Source organism: Pseudochaenichthys georgianus, chromosome 21 (assembly GCF_902827115.2).
Source record: "Pseudochaenichthys georgianus chromosome 21, fPseGeo1.2, whole genome shotgun sequence".
Taxonomy (NCBI): Eukaryota; Metazoa; Chordata; class Actinopteri; order Perciformes; family Channichthyidae; genus Pseudochaenichthys; species Pseudochaenichthys georgianus.
The window spans coordinates 22,317,904-22,343,784 of NC_047523.1; the positions used below are offsets into that span (position 1 = coordinate 22,317,904).

Here is a 25,881-nt window from a genome sequence, read left to right on the forward strand (position 1 = left end):
TTGTAGACTTATAAATAATTAATATAGAATAATATAAGTGTTGTCAGGGTTAACGAATTACAGTTCAATTGCCAAACGTTCTCTTTAAGTTAAATATCTACTCGTCATTATTGTAATGCACTTGTTTTTTGCTGTCCCACCCTTTATGCTGCAGGGGGCGCTGTGTACAGCTCTAGAATGGAAAATGCATGAGACAAAATCCCCTTTTAATGCAATGTTATCGTTTTTTTTGTATGAAAAAAACCCACAAGCACTTAAAAACGGTGGTTGTCAAAGTGAGCAAAGAAAGCCTTTCCCTTTGATTTTAGTTTTTTGCTGCGTCACATCACAAATTTATTCAAGTCAAAAATACATTTTTTATAGATATTTTCTGTCCGTCTGCTACATGAATAAACACAATCATCAGGATGAATTATTTACATGAATCACAAGGTCGAACACAGAGTAAGACGATGAAGAACCCAGAGTTACTTTGGTGGACTTGGAAAGTACATCATCAAGGAGACCAGAGCTTAAAGCAAACAATCATGTTGCCATGGCAAAGACAAGCTTCACAAATAAAAAAAGCTGCTTGGAATCAACACACAGTAGCACACAGTATTCTGGTGGACACGTAACAACACACTTAGAGATTTAAAAACCATTGAAACCTTTTAGCCGGATGGATACTTTGTAAAGGGATTCAACATTATTTTAACAATAGTCCAAGGAAATTGTAATGTTCAACACAATGGCAAAACAAACCATTAGTGATGGTTGGAAATCATCTGTTAATGTTGATAGATCTTTGAGGTAATCATGTCCAGTAAGAGGGTGGATTAGGCCGAGATGGAGTCAGATCGGTAAACAGTGTCACACATATATTATGTTTTTGAAACCATCATCAGAAGTGTTTTCTATCCTGTCAGCGCACACTATATTAGCACGTTTTTTTATTCCTCGTCGTTGTCATTTGCTGTCTTATTAGGTAGAATCTCCAGAGAGCAAAGATCATGATTAACATTTCATCTCTTGGCCATATTTTACATCTTGCTAGAAATCATTTATGAAGTTCCAGAACGTTTTAAAAACCCAGCAAATGAGTTCATGGTCAAATACTGCATGCTGAAGACATGAGCTGTAAGAGCTCCAGGTGTGGTGGAGCACATTATAATATACAGTGATGGCCAGACACACATGGCTGGGTCGTAGGAGTGTGTCCTTATGAGTATTTATTTTTGCGTCCATGGATGTCCTCACTGCGCCTTCAGCTCACTGTGGCAGGGCTTTCAAGATGGCATTCACCTCCTCTGCTACTGCTGTCAGCGCAAACTCAAACTGGTCCTGATCAGAATGAGAGATATGGAATAGAGGTTGAATTGTGGACCTCTACCATGTAAGTGCTAAAAGAGGGACAACACACACAGATATATGGTACCTTGGTGCGGACTAATCCAGGTCTCTGGTCTCTGATGTGCTCCAGTGCGGCTGCGATGTCAATCTCCTTCACGCCTAACAACAAAGACAGGAAGGGTCAACACATTAGTACCACAGTTCTGAGGTTCACTCACTGTTTTGTAATATAAACACTCTTCAATAGAAAAGGAACCCTATTATGCATCATGGTATTATTCTGAAACACTCAAATAAACCTTTAGTGTGGTGAAGATAACAGAAATAATTTGGTTATGCATTCATGAACCAAACAAAATTAAACAAAAAAGGGTTTTTCTCTAGCTAACAAGGCACGTTTATGAAACAATATAAAAAAACATACATGCATCCATATCATAGTGTGGAACATTACATTTGAAATGCATTGTGTTTATAACGACCTCATCAGTGTACATACTGAGCCGCTGTGAGCAAAACATGACATAATTTCACCCTTAAACCCAAGGGTACTAAACTAACCTTGGTGTGTGTGTGTGTGTGTGTGTGTGTGTGTGTGTGTGTGTGTGTGTGTGTGTGAGTGAGAGCAACTCACCCTTGGCCATGCGGTTCAGCACCATGTCAATGAGGATGTACGCGCCAGTGCGGCTAGTGCCATCGCTGTGAGAGTGACAGAGAGAAAAAAGGAAATGCACTACGTTGTAATTCCCCATAATGTTTTACCTCAATCTGCTTTCTGCTCCAAACACACAATTTCCTAATTAGTAATATTTATGATTCTGCAAATCCGGGTCTTTCACAGAAACCTGACAGTCATCAGATGTATTCTTTTACCCGCAGTGAACGATGATTGGGCAGGAACGACCTCTGTAGCATTTATTCACCTTCCTGAAAAACAGGAACAAGGGACAGCAGAGACGGAAAAGAGAACATATAAAGGGCTTTAATATAAATGATTCATAGTCAACTTTTTAATCGCAAATAAATATGTTCACATATGCAATGAATATACATAAATGCCTTGTCAGTCATCACAACATGCAGCTGTTAATGTCTCTTTTGCAGATTCAGACATTGTTGGTTCTGAGAGGTAAACAGAATGTGACCAAGTAAGCATGAGAGGTAACTGACAGACAAAAACAGTCAAATCAAGAATGAAGAAAATGATGTAAGGACAGGAATACATGTAAAATGGCATGAGGTGGTGGACGACAGAGAGTGGCATGGTAAAACAGGAAGGAATAGGTGAAGAGGAAGCCACAGATTCACTGTCCCTCTTGCAGTAGCCAGTCACACCTGCCAATGCTCATTTTTGTGACTATGCAACTGGAGCCAGAGTACTAGCTGCAAATCACAAAAATGACACTGGTAGGTGTTAAAATACAAACCTATCAACCTGCACACTGGGAGAGAGGGAGAGAGAGAGCTGATGTGATAGGATATGAAACACACCATGCAGATAAAAGAAGAAGAATGTGATGAGGAAGAGCCAAACTCGCTGATGTGTTAGGGTACCAGTAAGACAATGCATTATTATTCCACACACTGCATCCTTGCCACCTGTTGGCTCCACTTCCTGTTTAATTATTGAGCAGGTTTGACTCTTGAGGCACTTCAAGGGCACATGTGGGATAGTTGATGTAATTTCTTACCGACGGAAGTCTAACAGTGGTCTTGTGGAGGTGGGGATGCCGTCAGCGGGCCAGCTCAGCAGGTGAAACTGCGTCAAGGTTCTGGTCTCCTGCGTCTGGACGTTCTTCAGGTAGAAGCTACGCACCAGGAAGTCCTTACACCAGATGTGCTCGGACACCAAGTTCACCTGATGAATACAAAGATATACGGGGGAAGAGAGACAGGAAGGAAGGACAGACGCGAAGGAGAAATGGACTTTAATTTAAGAGGGTAAAGAAAATGTGTGATAACGGATGATACATTTAAACCAAAGTCGAAACCAGGAAAACATACATGTGTTAAAGAGAAAAGGCCTGTTGTAAATACAAACGTGATTAAACAATTATGTAAGTAACCTCTCTTAGGGGAATTCACACAATTCAAAATGGAGGAATTACCAAATTCCATTTTTTTACTGAAGTCGAAATTATCACATTCAAATGTGTAGTTTATTTCATACATGTGACTTATTTCTTTAACATCTTTAATAGATATTATTTACAGTTGTCATGAGCCTCTTAACATATACGTTAGATAAAACTCTTATGACAACAGGTCTAATGCAGGGATTATTCCTCCTACACTGAATGCTTATTACCAGAAGAGCATTATTTATAGTGAACATAGTGAGTTGCAACAGGAAATGAACCTCGTAGATGTGGTAGAGTGATGAGCCCTCATCAGGCCAGTACCGCTCGCACTGTTTCTCTCCGTCTTCCACCAGAGCCGTCATCATCACTATCACTGTGCAGCCGTTCTCCCACACCATCTGCCGGTTGGAGAGACCACACACACACACACACACACACACACACACACACACACACACACACACACACACACACACACACACACACACACACACACACACACACACACACACACACACACACACACACACACACACACACACACACACACACACACACACACACACACACACACACACACACACACACACACACACACACACACACACACACACACACACACACACACACACACACACACACACACACACACACACACACACACACACACACACACACACACACACACACACACACACACACACACACACACACACACACACACACACACACACACACACACACACACACACACACACACACACACACACACACACACACACAGTGAGTACAAGGCACATGGTCCAATGGCCTACATTATTTCAATGTGTCAGTGAGCAGCAAGTACATCCTCTAAACTTGGGAGTAAACAGGAAAATAACTTGGGAAGGATTCGAACCGACCTGCCAGAAATCAGCGACAGTGTGAGCCATTGGTCCCTGTGTGGCGATGTAAGATGGCTGGCGAGGGTCATGGTCAAACTATGGGTTAAAGAAAAAAAAAGGAAGAGAGAAGAGATTTGAAAGGTTTTTCTTTCTGAGGATTCTAAAGCTTCAAAAATGTTTCCTTGGCTTCTTGAGCAGGGATTGGATTTGACAGATTACACTTGAATTAGGTTTTAGTGTCCTATGCTGATAGAGGGACAGGCTTTGGCATTGCAGGTTGAACAACAGAATCAAACTGTACGACACATCCAAAAAGCTACATTCTGTTGTAACAAAGACTTCATTTTATGCTTAATTCACTACAATTTAGTATAACTTCAGTTCCAATATAAACATAGGTCGAGTACATTAGAAATGATAATCAAAGACTATGTATTAAGTTTTAACTATGACATCGTTTATTGGGGTTACAAACCACAAATGATAAATATCAGCAGATATTGTAAATGCTTTGGATTGTTTCAGGGCTTCTTACAATGAGGCTGGCGTTGATGAAGTCTTGTTTATTGGAGTTTACTTCAGTCTTCAACTTCACCCGAGTGTGATCATCTGCAAAGGAAAACATGTCAAGAATGAGTCACTGAATGAATCACTGAGCAGGGCGATCTCTGATGGATCGAGCAGCAGCATCACAGAGAAAGACAGGAAATACACATGCACACATTGATGGACTCACAGGGGATGGATTCAGCGTGTCTGTTTTTGTCCATGTTGCTCGGAGCTTGAGCCACAGCCACTGAACAGGGGTCGGCCTGGTATGAGCACAAAGCCTCCCACTCCCTCTGGAGACGGTCCTTATTACGCAGGTGATCCTCCATATAAGCCTGCCGGATGATGAAAGGGGAATAATGTGTAGGAGGTTTTGAACGGCAAAGGAAGAAGAGGATTCTTTTGCTACAGGAAGAACATTTCCACTCTCAGAGATGGCAAAAGTACACACATCCTTTACTCAAGTAGAAGTACAGATACGTGTTTAAAAATACTCTGGTACTGCCTAAAATTATTTTCTCAAGTAAAAGTAAAGAAATATGGGCTTCGAAATATACTTAAGTAAAAAGTACCCAGAACTACCAGCTGCTTTAAAGAGTAACTGACCTCCCTTTATATTAATAGAACAATAATGTCATTGTTAGCTAATGAATGTTTCGATGCTGAACAACGGCAAAATGACAAAGTTCTCATTGGTCCCTCTTGTTTAGAGAAGACCAGGAAATGATGGATACACGGATCGTGTTCAAATCAATAGGCACGCGATGACTCTAAATAATAATGATCACGCCACCAAACGCAGAATAAAACTAAAGTAACAAGCCTGTTTTGAAAATGTAAGAAGTAGAAAGTACAGGTATTTGTGTTAAAAATGTAAGAAGTAAAAGTAAAAAGTCGTCAGAAAAATAAGTAGTTGAGTAAGTACTGATACCAGAGAAATGAAAGGTCCCTTATTATACTCTTTTTCATCAATATATAATAGGTCTCAGATATATACAAAACATGTCTCTGAAGTGTTTGGCTCAAAATACCAAACAGATCATGCATTGTAGCATTACCCATAATCCCCTCTGTTTCAGCCCTGTTTCAAAAGTTCTGATTCTCTGTCTGTTACTTTAGATAAAAACAAGGAGCCACTCCCCACGCCCCTCAGAGATATTTGGTTACAAAGAACACAATGGTGCTCTAGGAGGAGATTCGGGTGATAAGGGGGGGGGGGGGTATCTTGGTTGGTTATCGGCTAATGGTTACACAAGCCAAAAAAACGTTATGACATCATAAAGTGGCCAAAATCTGATCAGCTCATTTTCAAACAAAAAGAGAGGGGGTCTTTTTTCCTGAAACTTTCAGAATCTCTTTACACAGAGGGGACACATATTTATGGAAAAAAGACATGAAAAAGTGGATTTTGCATAATAGGTGAGCTTTAAGTACAATAACGAAGTATTTGTACTCCACTACTTCCCACCTCTGTCCACTCTGATTCACTCACCAGTATCATGTGACCAGTAGAGATGTCCATGTTGGACTGGGCCGGCTCTTCGCTCCAGGACGGGGTGGAGCTGTGGGTGGAGGACGGGCTGTGCTGGGGACCGTCACTGAACTGAGAGGAAACGCTGCTGACGCGGGAAGTGTCCGTACCCCTCCGCCCCCCCGCACCTGTGCCAATGGCAGAGCCCGCCAGGCCGCCACTCACTCCAGCCATACATTCCTGGCGGGACAGGGAGGACTTGGACGCCATGTGCTGCCGACATAGCTCCTGGGAGGAAGGTAGGGAGAGGAAGTGGTAGAACAGTACAAAAAAAAGGTTGTTAATTCATACCAGGGCAGCAACTATTTGTTTGTAATTAGATAGATAGATGAAAAATAAATAAAATAGAATTAAAAAGTTAAAAATATATATATACGTGGATGTGGAAAATATACATGTGGGAATACACATTTCCAGTAACAAATATAATGCAGGATATTATTGAAAGAAATTGATTATTCAATATTAAATTGAATATAAATGTAAAATGTACAGTGGGAGTTTGAGTCCAGTTATCAAATAATTGCCTGATCTTGGAGACATGTTTTTCAATGTAGCCTAAATGCTTTCAATAACCGCCCTTTTGACCATATATTATATGGTTTCTTCCATTTTCCCATTTAATGCTGGAACAAACGATATAAAAAGGCCTTTTCCACAGTAAGATGTTCTTACCTGGTAGTCAAAGTGTGTTTCTGCTCCTCCCTCTGGCCCCAGTCCAAGCTTGCCATTGGCCACTTGTTGAGCGTGGTGCCTGAAACAAGCTACAGCCATAGCCAATACCAGCACGCCTCCGACGACTGCCATGGAAACAAGGGTGATGACTGTGCTGTTGGAGCCCTGGGAAACCTTGGTTACCTGAGGTAGACCCCGTGCATCTATCCTCTAGGAAAAACACATCATAAAGAGCATTGTGTGAGCTATAGCCAGCTTTGAAAACACATTCACCAAAGTGCTATCTTGATTTGTTGACACACACATTTGCCTTTTATGAGTAGTCAATCTCAGATAAGCTACCTCTGGGATTCTGCCCCTGCCACTGGAACTAAAGGTCACTCATTTCATATTAACCATTTGTTTTGATGTCACTGTACATGACAGCAAGGTGTGCTCGGTGAGCTTGATGTTGACATTTAGAGACAGAGGTCTGAGGAGTCAAGGTAATATGAACCAGGGAGTCGTTAAACAGACAGCAGTGTGTCATTCCACCTCTTCTTCATCTCCTCTTTTTTCTTTCAAAATGGTTTTCATCATGCCGCCACAGCAGAATAAATAAAAATATAAAACGTCTCCTGAAAAATAATCACCCCCGCTCTTTCTTCGCTCACTGTTGATGAGTGTGAGTCTAATACTTAAATCAGTATACATATCATGCTTTCAAATTTAATTTAAATAATGGATGAGTTAACACGTATAGCCAGCATATACCATTAATGCGTATGCAGGACAATCGCAATATCTCATCAGCCTAGAATTCAATTGTTTTTTAAGTTGGTAGTTATGCTAAATTGGCATTTTCTTATCAATCCAACTAAGTAAGAGATGAAGGCAATGATTTAGAGATCTGTAATCAATCTATTTCTGTGAGTAATGAGGTTGATGACACCATTGACTGTTGCCATAGCACCTGGGATCCGGGAGTCACAGTAGGGGGTTGGATTAGGAAGTGAAGCACCATGGCAACAATGCAGTGATGGTTAGGAGGTGCAGACTTGCTGATTTGTTCTGGCCACTTGCCCTCCAGGTGGCCCACACTCAGAGGGGCATAGACTCGCAGACAAACACCCACACACAATATTACAGCACAATGTGATGGTGGATGGAAAACTGAATGTACTGTCTGTGTGCTGCAGAATAGAACAGTACACTGCTTGTGGTAGTAAAGTCATTTGAAATAATAATGGTTTTGATGATTAAGCTAATCCTGATGTAGCAGTTGTTGTATAACCTTTTTTTCGGGATGACAAGTGACCTTTCCAAATCTTTACCAAAGCAGTGTAATAGTGTAAGGGAAATACAGTATTATTGAACTAATGAAAATGTTCTCACCGAGAGGTAATACATATTTACTCATTTGAAAATCCACCATATCCTTCAGCGTTTGTACTGGGTGTTCTCAACACTAACTCACCCAATTGTGTTTCTAAACCATGTTACAAGCAGCCATTTTATAGTAGGCTACCAGCAACATGACCTGATGCAAATGTGTTGACATCTCTGGGAAACAGAATCAAGCCGTCCGCAGCTACAAAAGACAGCCATTAATAGAGTGAGGTAGATCCATTAGCTGGTGGTCTGTCGGGAGTCTAAACTGACACTGGCAAGTCTGATCATCTGCCAAGATAGGGCCCATCAATTATTAGATTTAAATGAGATGGTATGGATAGCAGAGAAGTGATTATATATCTGTTGCCTTGACAACTGCTTCATGTGTTACTGAAAGCAGGGGTTACTGAGGACATGTCTCTTTAAGTGTATGTGTGTTTGTGTGTATCACATACCTCTCCTACACCGGTCTGTTTAATCTTCAGGCCTGTTTCAGACTCCAGGAAGTTCTTTTCAGATACTGTTGGGGTGAAAAAACAACCAACAGTTTTGTATTTGTGTGACAAAATTGCAAGTTAGGAATTGAAATGATGTCAATCTTGCACTAATGTACATTCCCAAAGATATTGAAGTGACTGTTATTTTGTATATATTGATTGTTGTGCTGTTATCTTAATGTGTGCATATGTATAAATGTGTCTGTTGATTGTGTATATATAGGATATACATATTTGTATACATATTTGTATTTTTGTATTCGGGATTGTGGGAAACAGTATTTCGATCTGGTCTGGTCTGTGTTTTTGAGCCTCACCAGCTTTAGCAGCCACCTCTGCAGCCGTCATGTTGTGTTCATTCTGGCGGATACGAAACGTCAGAGCAGGGCCTACCACACTGTCAACATAAAACAACAGGGACACACATGTTGGATGCTTATATTGTTAGGAGTAAAATAATACAATTGTACTACTCTCACACACAGATACACACTTTACAGGGGTGTTACCTGATGTTGATGAAGCTGCTGGTTGACAGGTGTATCTTATCAGCCAGTAGCTCCAACAGCTTGAAGCCATCATACAAACTCAGAGGACTAGGATTGAAAAACATGATTAAGCTTCTTTAAAACATAATGTATTAAATGTCCTATTCGCTGCTCTGGGCAGTACATGACCCATAAAGGTTTTTCATCAATATATTATAGGTCTCAGATATATACAAAACATGTCTCTGAAGTGTTTGGCTCGAAATACCAAACAGATCATTGCAGCATTACCCATAAACCCCTCTGTTTCTGCCATGTTTCAAAAGTGCTGATTCTCTGTCTGTTACTTTAGATGAAAATAAGGAGCCCCTCCCCACGCCCCTCTGAGAGAGATTTGGTTAAAAAGAACACAAAGGTGCTCTAGGAGGAGATTCAGGTGCTAAGGAGGGGGGGGGGGGGGTGATATCTTGGTTGGTGATTGGCTAATGGTTACACAAGCCAATACATCGTTAAGACATCATAAAGTGGCCAAAATCTGATCAGCTCATTTTCAGACAAGTTTTTATATAAATGGATCAGGACAAAAAGGAGGGGAATATTTTTTCCTGAAACTTTCAGAATCTCTTGGATAAAAATACATGAAAAAGTGGATTTTGCACAATAGGTGATCTTTAATGGTGTTAGCTATTGCCACTTCAATCAGCCTGTAGCATTACGCCGTTTGCCAGATTATTTGTTATAGAAATAAAAGCTGAATTGTAATGAAAGCTTACCTTTGGTTGGTGACGATGTACCCATACTGCTCCTTGGCTCCTGTACCCTCCACCAGTGCCACCCCCTGCTCCTTCAAGTCTTTTCCAGCTTCAGCAGGAGCGGCCTGGGGGGGCTGGGAGGTAGAAGGGGTCCGGTGGACGCTCTTGGCTGGTGATGTAGCTGAAACTGAAGCAGAGGAGGGGGCAGGAGGGGCCTCGGGGGGACCAGGGACAGGCTTTGCCGGCTTCTGGGCCACACTGTCTGTTTTTAACAGCTGCATCTAAGAGGGAATGATAGAAACCTGTTAGTGAACAAAAAAAACAGTTTGATAGCTTTTTGTGAATGCTACTGAAATGAGGCTGACTTACCTCCTTGAGGGTGAGGAGGTCTTTCTCCATTGGTTCTGTGTTAAGACAGACAAACTGGTGTTTGTAAACAGTACAATGTAACAACATTTCAGTATCTTCTTATTCTTAATATCTATTTATTTATAAATACAGATTTAGATGCTAAAGCTCAATATTGCAACTCTATTAACCCAAATTTGTTAAGAGTATAGGAAGCGATAAGGGACTCGGTATGACTGTTGGTCAATTTGAACTAATTGAAAGACTACCTGTTTTCTCTTTGGCTTGCATCAGCTGCAGAATGAGGGCTAGCTTGTAGAGCTGCTCCTGACTGAGCTCTCTGGGGTCCACTCCGTACCTCTGCAAGACCCCTGACATCCTCTGAAGAAGGCCATCTACAGCATGATAGCAAAATTAGCAATATCTTTACACTGTACATTTTAGAATATCAAATGGATGTTCCACACACATACACTGTGTACGAACCACTTGGTTACTTTCTATATATTTTTCTTACAAGACATTCTGTGACGCATCATGTCAATTCAATTTAAGTTAAATTATGTTTCCTTTTTCCTCACCATTGGTTCCAGACTGAGTGCTGATGTCCTGAGGAACCTTTTTGTTCTGCAGCGGTTGCCGTCTTCCAGCAGTACCAAGTCTCTCCTCTAGGGTGTAGTCTTCTACATAGTCCACTGGCATCTCCAAGTCCTCATAATAAGGCATAGCTGCTCAAAGCATCATACAGTAGGTTATGATGATAAAATGAATCGTGAAGGTTTAAAGTGTCTTACTGTTTAACAAATAGACTCTAAATGACAGTTTGTTGTCCAGGAAAATATGTAGTTTAATGTTTTTATTGTTCTTAAACAGCTTTTTAGCCCAGTGTTTTATTTTAGAAGATAGAAAATCCTGTTTACCTGCAGGAGCCATGGCAGCGGCCCCTCTGTGGCGATAAGAGGGCTGTGCAGACGCCATGTAGAGAGAAAAGGCTTCCTGTAGCAGCTGCCTGTCACGCTCTCGCTCTCTCTGATTGGCCTGGGACCTTGAAGAGGGGCGGGCATAACCATTTCCTGCTCCTATTAGGGATCTCTCCACTTCGTCTTGATATCTATGCTGCAATCAGGAGAAGTATCCAATGATTTAGTACGGTGGGCAGGCATGAGTGGGAATTTTAAGATTAAAACTTTTTTATATTCTTTATATCTATATCTGTGTTCTCTCGTTTATTAGCAATAATCTTTAATACAAGTGTTCTAATAACCACAATTACATTGTTCTTGATTGATTGATCTTCAATGTTTCTTTTTCTAGATTGTGATGTACTTTTTCATTTAAATTTGGAACGTATCTGTGATCTGTGAAAGTTTCTGTTGGACTTATATGATGTGTAGCTGTACCTGGTGGTATGTGTATGGGTCCATGGAGGCTGTCTGCATACGTAGAGGGGTTTGAGGAGGCTCGACAATCATGTAGTCCAAATAGTTGCCACCAGGAGGTGCAGAGCCAGACTTAGAACTGTGGGGGTGGGGGGTGTTCTGTTTGGACCTGGCAACCCAGAGAGAAATGAAAAGAGGAATGGAATAGGTTGAAAGGAGGGAAGGATAAAAGGTAGGGCCAGAGGGAAATACATTGCTCTGAGCTCATCCAATATCATATTTGTTGTGTGTAAAATGTACATTTCTACCTTAATATCTTAATATGTAAATGGTGGGCACTTACTGAGACGAAACAGAAAAGGACGAAGAGGACTTTGGCTTAGAGGGATGGGTTGTATGGGGAACTCTCTTAAGCTCCTTTGATAAAATATACTGGGTGATGTCATCTTGCCAGGAAAAACCTGCAAAAAAACACACAAACACACACACAGCAATTAAAGAAACTGAGAGCGAGAGTGCAAGGCCGTGGTGGAGTGGAGGAGAACGAGATAAAGATTCCCTGAAATTGATACTGTTTTCTAAGAAAGTGTTGAAGTGAAATCAACAAATGTCTTCCTGTACACTGTAAGCCTAAAACGGTGCTGTACGATTTTGTGTTTAGTGCCGGAATAATTACATGATACATTTAAATGCTAACAATGGTAAACAGTAAGCCTGTTTAACATCTACATTTTAGCATTGTCATTTGGAGCACACTCAAAACCATTTGAAATGTTGACCTTAATTAAATGTATTATGTCAACAGATTTCACATAATTTTATTAGGTTAGTTTAACATTTAAATAAAAAAACAATATGTTGATCTTAATACTATTACTTTCAACTAATCTAATATAATAATGTGGAACCTGTTGACATATTACATTTCATTTAAGTCAACGTTTATTTTTTGCAGTGCATGTTAGCATGCAATCAAAGCACAGCTGTATCAAATATAGCCTCACTATTTTAGAGTCTCGGGCTTGTTTAACAGTCTTTTTGTATTGGCTTTTATTCTTATTAGAGAGATAGACTGATAGCAGACTGAAATTCAAATATGGCCGATAGACAATGAACCCTAATTCTCATAAATATTGGTCTAAATTCTCACCTTTTACCATGAGCTGTTTTAGGACTTCCTGCATCCTCTTCAGAACAGGAACTGTAACCTGGTACTGGACCAGGTCCTGCCTAGAGCTGCGGCACTGACCGAACAGCCCGTCTGGAATGAAGAAGCACACACATAAACCAATTTAAGCCCTTATTTTTGCCTGTTAAGTATGTAGTGATTTTGTTTTTAAAGTTACTTCTGGACAGAATCCAACACAGTTTACAGACAACGAGGAGGAAAAGCACAGGTGTAAAAAATAATACTAACGATGGATGAATTCCGTATCGTTCCTTTAACTACTGGATAACATAAAAAAATTGTTAATGTTATTAGTTGTATCTATGACAAATGCCTATAGGAAATACAGTCTCTGTTAACTATTGTTTATTATTAATTAAATAATTTTATATATTGGATTTTAGCTTAAACTGTACAGTTTCCCTAAAATTATTCAGTGAAATTGCCCTAAAGGTACACTACAGTATTTTCTAAAGTGACCGGTAATACTTATGCCCACAGCCCACAGCAGTGAGTCATAGTTTTAAAGTGCAGCCTACACACTTTACTGTCTGTCACTGCTTTTGATGAGGTTCTGCCACTGTCAGTGCGTGTGCTTTAGAAATGTTCCTTTGAAACAGTTAATAACGTGATGGCAGCCACATAGCAACATAAATAATGATAGCATTTGCACAGTATTATTGTCTCTGAAATCTCCTCATTATACGATCATGAATGTATCCATATTTGAACATGTATACAAGAAGGAATGTGTCAATTTATGTCAACCTTAGCCCACACAATTACATGCATACACTCTTAAAACAGAAACAATTATTCATGGGTTTGAGGTGTATGATTTAGATGGTTAATCCCTTCTAAACATACATCTGATTATACACAATAAAAAAGGCAAATTCAAGCAGTTCGTATGGATTACTCCTGAGAAACTCTGTGTAATTGTTCAGCATTAGATAGAAAGGACCCCAAGTAAATGTTAATCTACTTGGGGTAAATCTCAGTGAGTAAATAAATAAAGGAATTTCTGGAAAAAAAGATTGTCAAACTGCGATGAGACAAAGCAGAGCAGGCTACATATTATCTGGCGCAACGATGAGTCACCACACTGGCTAGATCTCACACATCCCAACCTGCCACAATGAAACTGTGAATTGCTAAGCTGAGCAGATAATAGGAGTATTGTGTACTGCCATTTGATGTATTAGAGAGAAAGGAGAAATATATCTTCACATTGCTTCGGTTTTGCTGCGATAACTCATTTCAGTTGTGAAATAAGGTTAATATCTTAGCATTGTGTTGGAACCAAGTTGATCCTTGACAGTCTGACAAGATATACAGATAAAAACTTGTACATATTTCAAACCCCATAAATCAAATGACAAATAGTCATTGTTGATGATGTGATATGACATTGTATCAAGGCAATGAATTGCACTAGGAGGGTAGAAATACGATAGCTCTTATTCCTGACGGGGAACTGGTTCATGACAGAAAGAAGAGGAACATGAGGAGGAGGAATGGAAGATGAATGGAGCAAACAGCACAGTTTGATTGGATTGGGACTATTTCTGGAGCTGGGGTTATTTCTGTGGATATCACTTTTGTGAAGAGGATATACACTAGTGTTCAGCACTGAACAGGGGGTCTCTGTTGCATGTGAGAGGAATGCAATATTCGGCTCAAAATATAAATAATAATTGAATGAAATAGAGGTTGAGTAAGCCCCATCGAGAAAAGTATTAACAGTAAAGTAATAGCAGACAATATAGGGACATAAAGGACATTGTTTATTTATGATGTTTACTTTTTCGTTTGTAACCTATTTATGTTGACGACACCAACCCCTCTGCTGATCTCAGGGCTTGTGGGAGCACCCTAATGAAATGTGCATGAGCTGCAGCTGGGTAGTTATTACAGACCTTGTCAGTTGCCAAGCCATTTCTGGGAGCGGGCATATGCACACAAAACTCTAATGATAAGGTCAATGTATAACATAACTGTTTTACGACATGGTATAAAGGGGGGTTGCCTGCAACAACAACATAAACCTTGGGCCATGTATAATGATGACCCGACACAGAACCCGAAGCACGTGAACAGCACACACCTTTACCTCTGACTGTCTTTACGAGGGGGTGAAAACAGGGGAAGATAGAGCTTTGTGTCCAAAGGTGCACACTCCACTCCTTCTACCAAATGTATAACAACCTTAAAAACGTATTATCTGTATGGCATAGAGCCAAGATAGGTGTCAGCCACACGTCCTCTCACAAACAAAGTAAACAACTGCTGAGGGCATCTAAAAAAGCAGTTCATTTTTCCTATAGTGACAGGCAGCAATGCATAATAGGCCTTTAACTCCAAGACACCTATTTAATTATTCTTGACAGGAAAAGTGTGGATGCACCGTTGCCAGGATGCCATATAATGAGTGTGCCTCCCTGTCAGTTATGGATGGATTTTAATTATAACTTTCAGTTTTAATTATGATGCTTTGATTTCTAAGCTAAACTAGAAGGCGCACTCTTTTTTTCAGCAGGAGCTAGATGCCCTGTGCACCGGATCAGTCTCTACATAACTAAATACAAACAGACACAAATTGTTATTGACACTCCAATTCCACACGTGAGTAAACCAGCCTGCTTAAAAAAACCTGCGAGTGAGGAAGCAGTTGGATTTATATATTGTAATTCAATTAATGCTGAAATTGCATCTGAAAATTAAATTAAAATAAACATAAACGGCAAATAGCTGTCTTGTGAAATGAAGCGGGCTGCTTTGAAAAGAAAAAGTACGATTATTCATGTGTAGCCAGTTTACACTGATGAATTTGACAGTTCCATATTTGCATAAGGGCACTATACCGTCTTTGAACACATAGACATATTGTGCCGGTACTAAAGAAAGAAAGGAGGTTTACATTATTTGAATAAGATGCCATTGCTTATAGTAAGTTAATGAAAAAACCAAAAAGCATTAATATTTTTGCATTTATTATTCCGTTGCTTCTATTTGTGTCATGCTCTACAACACCTCTGTGTCCTCTGGATCTCAACTCAACACAGCGTCTGCTTAAGTGTGAGTGACAGGTAGACCTGCATGTATCTACAGAGACGCTGCTAAAGAATTAGATCAATTAGTATTTGTTGGTAACAGATTGTTTACAGCTTATCTTGCATTGTACTGTATGCTCTTAAAGAGATACAGGGTCAGGTAGAGACAGAGGGTTCATCATTCACAAATCCTTTGAGATGTCCTTATTTTTCTCTCAGACCCACAGATGTCCGTAAATACATCCCTGCGTCTGCTGCTGAGCTGCAGGAGCACTTAACCATTTAGTATTCAGTCCAATAGCTGTTCGTGTGCGTAAGTGCAATTTCCACAGAGAAGTGCGTAAGTGTGCGTCAGTGACTCATCACTGTATTGCCACAACAACTGTGGGGGTGTTGACCTCACAATGATGTCAGTGTTGCTATGGAGACAATCGAGCAGGGGAGGGGCTTAGATAAAAAACGAGGAAAGGGACAGGTGATGGTGAGAGATAGACAAACGAGGCTGAGAGAGGGAAGGATCCTTGACTTGAGTTCAGATATATTCACATACGATATTTGATTTAGCAGTGTGTATGTGTGTGTGTGTCTGGCGGCGTGGTTAATAATTTAATATGTGAAAGAATTATATAAAGGATCAAAAAGTAGGCTGTCTTTTAAGTTTAATGTTTGAGTTCAAGCGAGAGAGATTTTGTTTTGATTTAGTGTGTGTGTGTGTGTGTGTGTGTGTGTGTGTGTGTGTGTGTGTGTGTGTGTGTGTGTGTGTGTGTGTGTCACTCACCATCAGAGCAGAACTGGTCCCTTGTGCACAGTTTCCTCTCAAACAGGCAACCTAAGGTAGAATGACAAAGAGAGAGCTAATAGGTACTCAGAGTCAACATCTCTCAAAGCAATATCCATGGCAACCACAGCTTTACCTCGTATTTAAGAGGTTGAAATGAGAACACAGCAATGTCAGATTTCAAAGACACTTCACTTATGGAGACTTCATAAGGAAATGTTATAAGCTCCTGTAATAATCCTTTAACATTGAGCAACAATTGAAATACAAATGTTGGTCCTGTACAGACAACATCCAGGTTAAACAGACTATCTGTGTTTTTGCAAATATATTTAATAAGTATGAAGATAAAACGTTCACTCATTTGAAATAGGGACACGATTAATTTTGGGCTATATTGTTATGCTGATTAGGATTGTAATTGAACAGTGTTGTTAATAGTAGTTTCATACTTACTGTGCATTTTATTTTTAGCTGTTTCAAACATTTTTATTTTAGGGTGGTGAGTAACAGCAGTGTGGGAAGGAGCAGGTGGCTGACGATAGATAGGAGCGTAATACGGCAGAATATGCATGGGTTATTCTGTCTCTGTTTACTCCTTTTAACGTCACGGCTAACTTTTTGGGAAAATCACCTTTATTTTCCAAAAAACACAAATACTCCAATAAATAGTAAGAAATCTAAGTGTTTGGAGGAAATGACAGATGTATCCCAATTTATTATCCCATTAAATGCAAAAGTTGGCCGATGAGAAGCTGGTTAACACAAACAGAAAGCTCATCCTGTATCCTAAAGTACAGGTGAGTCACTCAAACCGCTGTGAGTCACTCTTTTTGAGTGACTCACCTGTACTTTCTTTGCATAGAAACACACACGCAAATACACACTTTCACACACAGTACAAGTGAGTATTGTGTTTCTTTGATGCCTTGTCAAGGTCTTCACTTTCAATCCATGTGGCTATATTTAATGATTTATGGTGGAAAGTCATTTCTAGAATTCCTTATTTCACTTCATGTGGAAGTATTTGTATCATTTGTTAATACAAATGTAAGAGCTTCTTAAAGATAAGAACACTGGAGGAAAACAACATGCCCATTATACGAGGGACCCCGGCTATACAAACTGTGGCAGGGTTAGGTATGAAACATGAACTTATCTGAAATAATTAACTATCTGAGTAATTGTAGCAGACAGGGGCTCGCAGAGGGACTGACACAAACATAAAGGAACTACAATGTTGACAATATATTGCATGTAAATGCCAATCTTGTTCATTAGAACGAATTGGCTGTCCAGGAAATAACAACCAACGATCTTAAACCAATGGGAAGCATTTTTCAACCTATTACTTGTTGTTATTTTCTGGGTATTACAATTAGTTTCCATTTCTTGCTCTCATTTAGTGTACTGAACCCCCATATTTTTCTAATTGCAATTTTGATAAAAAAGTAATATGAAGGTTGCAACATTAAATACATGTTTTTATTCAATAAAATAAAGAAATGTGAACCCTATCCTGTTAACAAATGATCCAATTGATTTCCTAAGTTTGTAAGAATATTTCAGTGGAAGACTGACTGAGTATACAGTGTTTTTCATAGCAACAGGACATCCGCCCTTAAGAAAATGTCAGCTCTAACAGAAACCTCCTACTGCGAGTGTGGGGACGGACAATCGGTTGGATGGATGGATGGCTAATCAGATGAACAGCTGGATGGATGCTTGTGTGAAAGAGCAGAAGTGGAAGCAAGGAGGTGTTGGATGAGTGGAGAAAGAGGGAAGCAACAGTGACTGCTGGTTTCTCTCCTTGGTGCTGACATCTCAGGCCCTTGCAGAATGGCTTCCCATTGAGCTCTCCATTGTTTATTGTTAACTTGGAAAAAATAAACAATTATCATTTGTTAGATTTTCAATCAATCAATGATGTGTGATTTATAATTGCAAACAAGACAGAGGGTCCAGTATTGCACCATTATTGTATGTTCAAGCCTGTTTGTATGGATTGAAAGCTATGTTTTGATTAATTGCCTACATTATGGTACCCTTGACATTCCCGTTAGCTGTCTTGGAACTCTATTATAAATGCAATCACTACACAGTGTTGAATGTACCACATTTGGTTGTGATATTAATACTAAAAATTAAAGGCAAATTAATAAAAGATGCAATGTATTCCTCAAATGTAGGATAAAAGCACAATATGGAAGGGAATTAAAAAAAAAACTCCTCACTTGTTTTTGCCAGAGAAAACATGCGGGAAAGAAACTAATATTTGGCCTTTCTAAAAGTCAGAAATTCTCACTGAAATCACTCACTATTTCACAAATATTCCCCTATACCTATGAGACAGTCAGAAAGCAGTATGTTTAGCTGGTGTAACAATCCACTTGTTGCATCAACGTATCAATAATACATTATTCCAGTTTATTGCATCAATCTACAAGAAAAGAAAAATAATGAAATGATACTCTTTCTTAAGCAATAATCAATATGAATCAGGCAAGCTGAAACTGCTCCTTTTAAACTGTCTTCAGTGATTGATGAGAGAGAAAAAAAGTGACTGATAGATTTTGTTGATTATTTTGTGTTTTAAACCTAATTCTCCATCTACTTTTTGAAAAGTAATAAAAGCATGAGATGGTGGCATGACATTGATAATTATTTTCTAAAATGTTCCAAGGCTGTAAAGAAAAAAAAGAACATTTACTGGAATCAGTTGTGTCCTCCCTTACACTCTTTGCATCCTTGATCTCTCATCCTTCTCAGTTTAATCATATTATCAGACTCCCCATTTACACACATAGCCAACGAGTCTTTGGTAAATCATTCACTTCATTTTGGTATAAATACACGAAAAACAGCTATCTCTAAATGTATCTACAGAAATATTACAGGACACTTAGAGCGATGCCACAGGGGATAAAGTATCCTAGAGTAGTAGCCTATGAGACCACCGTGATGTAATTACTTAAAAACACCATGATGCACCTGTGGGGATATTATAGGAACGTTACGTGACAGTGATTTTCTGAAAAGGACCGTGCCATTATCTGCATCTCCATCATCTTACCGTATCTATCGGAGGTTCCGGGGTGGCACAGCACGGTTAGAAGGAGCAGAACTCGCCATGGTTTGAGGTGTTGCATGATCCTCTGAAGCCTCCCAGCAGCGGAGGTGATGCAGAGAGAAAGATGCGGAGTCCCTTTAGCTTTGGTCCCCACTTTTTAAATCCCCATCATTTTGTCGACTGCTCACATTGCACCCCAATAGCCAATGTGACGGAAAACTATAAGTGAATGGTTAAAAAAAAAGAATTCTTCCTAGTGAAAAGGAGGGGCGTGAGGATGAGGAGGAGGACCCACGGTGTAGTAGCATATCGACCGCACGACTGCGGAAATAACGTAGAATCTGAAGAAGCTCTGACAGTGGCATCGACCTGCAGCTGCGTCATCGAGGCTCGTGTTTAGTCTATAGTTCACACACACACACACACACACACGCACACACACACACACACACACACACACACACACACACACACACACACACACACACACACACACACACACACACACACACACACACACACACACACACACACACACACACACACACACACACACACACACACACACACACACACACACACGCACACACGCACACGTCATTCATTCATTATTGATAAACGTGCACACATGCTGCATGCACACAACACGTGGGGTATGCAGCTTGACGTCATGCACAGGTAGGTCCATTCCCCCCAAGTGTCATATCTTAAGCTAATGCTACTTTGAGGCTGAAATTCAATTATTTTTGATAGCTGTTATAGTCTTAAAGATGTGTCTAAGATAGCCTATATTGTTTTCCTAGATACCTGACATTTAAACGTTATGTTTGTTTGTTGACGAACAATAGCTTTCTTGTCATAGTCTAACATTTTTAAATGAGCTTTCCCCACAATAATAGTGGAAGGAGGGCTGCTAACAGCAGCTATCCCAAAGGTCTATGATGAGGCCCCACACATGTTCAGCCCAGGTGAGACTGCAGTGCACCAAGATCCAATGTGTGGAAAATGTACCATAACATAATCTAAAAGAACATTTAAAGCGTGTAATCTCATTAACTAGACAGTTCCAGGGTCATGTCAAGTGGGATAACATAACTTAGACTATTCACTAAACTATTTGCTCCTAAAATCATAGCTATTGTCTTTGTACAACTTGTCTAGCGATCTTGCACCAAGGAATTATCTTATTGAAGGAGCAATACTTCATTATGTACCTTAATTGATTCATTCTGATTGGAATTGCGCTAAATAAGGAAAAGATAGCCATATTTCCACTGAGGAAATGGTGTCACAGCAGTCCTGGTTGTCCTCTTGCTCCCTCTTGTGTTCATTAAAACACAGACAGAAATCAAACTGAACTAAGATAAGATAAGATCAAATGGACCTTTATGTATCCCAGTGGGGTAATTCAGGAGTTAAAGCAGCAACAGAGTGAACTTGAAAAACAGGACACTACGGATTCACTCAAGGTAAAAAGAAAATAATACAAACAAATAATACAAAAATACAAATTACATAGTTATGCTATAACTTAGTGTATATCCCTTGATAAAATACCGTAATTCAAATGTCTTCCCTGCAGTGAATATAGTGCTTTGATATTGAGTGTAAAGCCCTGAAACCTGGCCACAATACACCTGGGTTGATATTGCATTGTTCTCAGTCTCATGCCCAATTGAATAGGCTACCATGTACACGCTTTTCATGCCCATCAAGTTATTCCAGGTTGCACAGAATAATAGTCTAGTCATATAAGTCAAGTTATTTGTTCTGCCTTCTGAGCATTTAGCATTTCATGGAAGCAAAGAGCTGTATGATGTAACAGGTGAATAATTATTATGCAACATTTAGAGCACAAAAACATGTTGAATAAAAGGACTGAAAAGTAATACTAATTCAAATAGAAATAGATCTGAACTTGAACATATTTGTATTCAATTTAAAAGAAAAAACGGCTCTGTGTCAGCAAAGCTCTTACTTTTTAATCAGATGTACTAAGCAAACAGATGTACTGACCAATAAAAGACTGTTGTAAAGTAATCCTATCCTTGGAATACCATAGAACGCAATACATGTCTGATAATGTCTGGATCATGATCGCTTAATCTTCTACGAGTTAATCTGGGCTGAATGTTAAGTGTGCATTGTCCTCTTAGGGGGCAGTTCTTATTTTACTCACATAGGGCAGCTGGACTGGGATAAAGAGGAAGGGGCTTCTCTATCTAGCATGAGTCATGAATGATACGGTTTGATCTGATTCTGGTCTCATGCACATTGTGTTGCTACTGGCATTTGATATCATATCCCTCCTATAATCAAATCTAAAATAGAACTGGAACATATTTGCTCTTAAAACATGTCTATTAAAAACATGTTCCAGTTTCCATGTTTCACGCTTGCATGCAATCACCAATGAGCAAACACACACACCTCTGCGTTCCTCTCTCCTTTACTCTCATATGTTCGTCCTTGTGTCACTCTTGTGCGACAGCTCAACTCATTGGCATGTGTGTATGCATGTTTGGTTGGTTACCGGGCAACTTGCATTCAGTGTTTATGATGGATGAAACCAGCTGAACACCCTTCACCAATACACACTATTTAAATCATATTAAAACATCATAGGATTTTCACAATTTTTCACATCTGCTTTCTCTTCCTATCGCTGTAAGACTGCCGCTATTATCACACTCTGCAGCTGCCAGATCTGAGATACAGTAAGTCTGTACAACTTAGTGTTTATCCTCCCTAACACAGAATCATATAGGGGTGTTTATGTAATGTTGTCCATGTTATTAAAACACATATTGTTGTTATATATTTGAGTTTCCCGTGTGCTATGAATAAAAGAGGATCCTCAATCATTTCCCATCATGCCATTTTTACCATCATGTCATCCACACTGGTTGGCTCCAGACTGCGTGAGCATTCCACAGGTCACAGAGCTCCGCGCCCTTACCCCAAATACCCCACCCTTGGGACGTGGGGAATGAGCAAAGTAAAAATGTCGGGATAAATTGACCTTTCACAATAATGTTTTTATTAATGTTGGTTTGAGACATATACTCCAGACGGGATCATTGGCAGTGATTGTAAAAGGAGCGGGAGGAGTGGGCTTCAAGATCAACTTAATGAGTGAAAATGATATCTGACTGAGTCATTCTTTCATTCTTTAAAGAATCGGAAGTAGGAATAGGAAATGTCTACTGTATAATCCAATTTAATACATTTACTTTTTCAAATAAAATGCTGTGGAAAGGTCTGCTGATATTTTGGCAAGGCTGATTACGACTGCTACGTACTGTTGGTATTCTCAGACTTTGTGTGTCTGTGTTTCCAGCCGTGCAGAGATCTGGATGCTAATTTAAGAGCAATTTTCTCGGCTATAGGTCAGATATTGCCCTTGTGTGTGGGGTTGTCAGGCAACACATACAGTAGGTAGCTCATATTCTGTGCTGTGCTGATGGTGTGGTCTTTAACAGGGAAACTCCAGGATGACTACTCCAGTAATAACAGGAAATAATAAAATCAAGTCACATCATGATGATATCAGGTTATTGAATGCAATCCATTGCAGTGAAAAGCCTTCACATCACTTCTGGTATATGAGTTTAGGGGAATAGGAAACCGTTTTAAATAATTACTCATACAATCCTTTAAAAGTGAAGTCACTTGTGGGTGGAGTGTCATCACTTCAAGTCCAGCACTGATTCTTTATCTATTTTTGGAGATTACCTGGACAAAATAGGCCTTTGGTGTTGGAACAAGCACACTCAATGACTTGTAACCCAGACCCACAAAGGACAGCAATACTAATTGATGATGAGGCACATACATAATTGTACATATGATTGGGATAGTGGCATAAAGGTATTATAGTTAACTTAAAAATATGTATAAGTTATTGGTGTAAAGTATGTATTTTGTTCTGATTGTAATATATTTCCGATGACACAGTTGTGCTTTGACACCATTTGTATGTTATCTTATTTGATATTGATGTCAGAGTTGGATTTTCCGCGGAGATATTTTTTATATATGTCCCAGGGCATGTCAGTAAAAGCAGTGTCATAATTTGTATTTGTGTGGCTGGTATCTGTCTCTGTCTTCAGTCCCATGATCCTTTGGGAAAGCTAAAAATAGAGCTGACACCCCTAGCAGCTGACTGTGCTCTGTGAAATGCAAATACATGCACGACCACACACAAACTCCCACCCCCCTGAACTCTACTACCACACAGAACACATGGTACAAATGACACCCATACACACTTCTGTTGTCTCTCTCTCATTTCTAAATCTTCGGAATAATCATAAAGGATTTGCACAAGCTACTGCCAAACATTTTTTTCCTCGTTAAAATCTAAACTAGAATTTTCTTGTAATTAATTTTGTATGCAGTTATATTGCCCTTCTGGATTACATTTGTGCGCTCAGATTAAACAAACCAAACATAGGGCGGCTTTGTGCTGGTGCATGATAGCAAGCATGGAACACTTTTCCTAAACTGGAAGTGACTTACTTCAGCCACCGCAGCAGAACATTGTGATAAGAAGTGTGTGTGTGTGTGTGTGTGTGTGTGTGTGTGTGTGTGTGTGTGTGTGTGTGTGTGTGTGTGTGTGTGTGTGTGTGTGTGTGTGTGTGTGTGTGTGTGTGTGTGTGTGTGTGTGTGTGTGTGTGTGTGTGTTCATTAATCACACATTGAAATGTCTGATAACATTTGGATGCTTCAGTGGCAGCAAACTGCTGAGTCATTCTTAGGTTACACACTCAACTGGGGTAGAAGAGCAGATATTCCTACAATAGTTGATATGTCTTGGACATAAACATAAGGTTTAAATAGTGGGCAACTAGAGAAGAAGTATGATTACATTTAATCAAAGCCTCTATACCCCAATGGAGACTGGCGCAAAGAGCAGACTTCATGGAGCGATGAAACGTATCTTATGGCCTGTTAGCCTGTGGGTGGAAGACAGTGGAGTTTACCTCCTAGGCTCTCTGTGACTGTTTTCAATAAGTTAGACGTGAACTATTGACCCCTGTCGGAGCAAAGGTCAGGTGCCCCCAGTCTCTATAATCAGCCTTGCTTCCTTGGTAGTAGTATAGAAGACAGTGGGACGGCCTGCCATTGCCTGGTCCTGTCCACTATGGTTAGGAGATATGTGAAACTGTGGGAGGGGGGTAGAGACCCACCACAATGGCCTAAGGAGGCATTGGTGTGCTCTTCCATGAGATCCAAGCATCCAGCATACTGTCCATGATTTCAGATGGCTTGCTGTCGAGTCCTTGTACAGAGAAGAGTTGGCCAGCCTGCTTAGTGTTAACCAGTCACTGTCAGTCTGAGGGTTTGTGAGTAAGCTCACCACTCTCAAAGCTGCTCTAGAGGGCTGACACCATATAATAGTTTTTGTGGCATCTGCAGTGCAAACTGGGCTTCTGTCTGGGCGAACCAGGCCAAGGCAGACTACTTTGTTTTCCATGCTTTGAAGAGATGTCTCTAAGTTCTAAGCTCTAAGACAAACAACTTGCATTTTTGTTGTCACAGCTAAAACTCAAGAAAGAACAGTTGAAAGACTTCACTCTTAACACTCTACGTTACCATTGTAACACACCTGTGAAAAAAACACAACATAATTGTATTTTTTTAACCTTTTGTTCTGTCGACTACAACAGTATGTTTTATAATTGACCAGTTTTTGGTGTGTTCAAGCTAGGCTTAATTTACATCTCCCTTACTCTTCTGTTAGTTTTGATGCACTCGTTTGGACTGGACGACTGACCCTACTATTATTCTTATTGTTCCAAAGAGTTTTGTAAAATCTGCAGTTTAAACATAACTTGAGGTGCAATCAGTGAGATTAATTGACAACACCTACATGGGTATGCAGGACCTTTTAAATGTATAACTTGTGTAGGAAGTTGAACA

The 25,881-nt window shown here is 39.8% G+C and overlaps 1 protein-coding gene across 2 annotated transcripts; it reads right to left on the minus strand.

Annotated features, from left to right (window-relative positions):
- Window positions 1–71: 71 nt before the first annotated feature.
- Window positions 72–20,338, minus strand: ptprna (protein tyrosine phosphatase receptor type Na). Of its 2 annotated transcripts, none has more exons than XM_034109855.2 (24): window positions 19,960–20,338; window positions 16,887–16,937; window positions 13,038–13,148; window positions 12,231–12,348; window positions 11,909–12,056; window positions 11,429–11,624; window positions 11,090–11,236; window positions 10,778–10,903; window positions 10,530–10,564; window positions 10,182–10,441; window positions 9,430–9,516; window positions 9,238–9,317; window positions 8,879–8,943; window positions 7,053–7,262; window positions 6,339–6,602; window positions 5,034–5,181; window positions 4,833–4,906; window positions 4,316–4,393; window positions 3,692–3,811; window positions 3,024–3,190; window positions 2,206–2,259; window positions 1,967–2,031; window positions 1,418–1,491; window positions 72–1,323 (listed from the first exon to the last, which is right to left on the minus strand). In XM_034109855.2, the coding sequence occupies exons 1-24, from the start codon at window positions 20,033–20,035 to the stop codon at window positions 1,252–1,254; spliced, it is 2,826 nt and encodes a 941-aa protein (XP_033965746.1). In that variant the 5' UTR covers window positions 20,036–20,338; the 3' UTR covers window positions 72–1,251. The 2 variants fall into 2 exon arrangements, with proteins under 2 accessions (XP_033965746.1, XP_033965745.1); XM_034109854.2 differs by having other exon boundaries at window positions 6,339–6,605; window positions 19,960–20,337.
- Window positions 20,339–25,881: the final 5,543 nt, after the last annotated feature.

Coding starts and splice junctions, on each gene's coding strand:
- ptprna (XM_034109854.2), bottom strand. CDS start 20,035: ATGCAACACCTCAAACCATGGCGAGTTCTGCTCCTTCTAACCGTGCTG. Junction 16,938..19,959: donor CGGAACCTCCGATAGATACG/GTAAGATGATGG, acceptor ATTCTACCTTAG/GTTGCCTGTTTGAGAGGAAA. Junction 10,904..11,089: donor CACTCAGTCTGGAACCAATG/GTGAGGAAAAAG, acceptor ATCATGCTGTAG/ATGGCCTTCTTCAGAGGATG.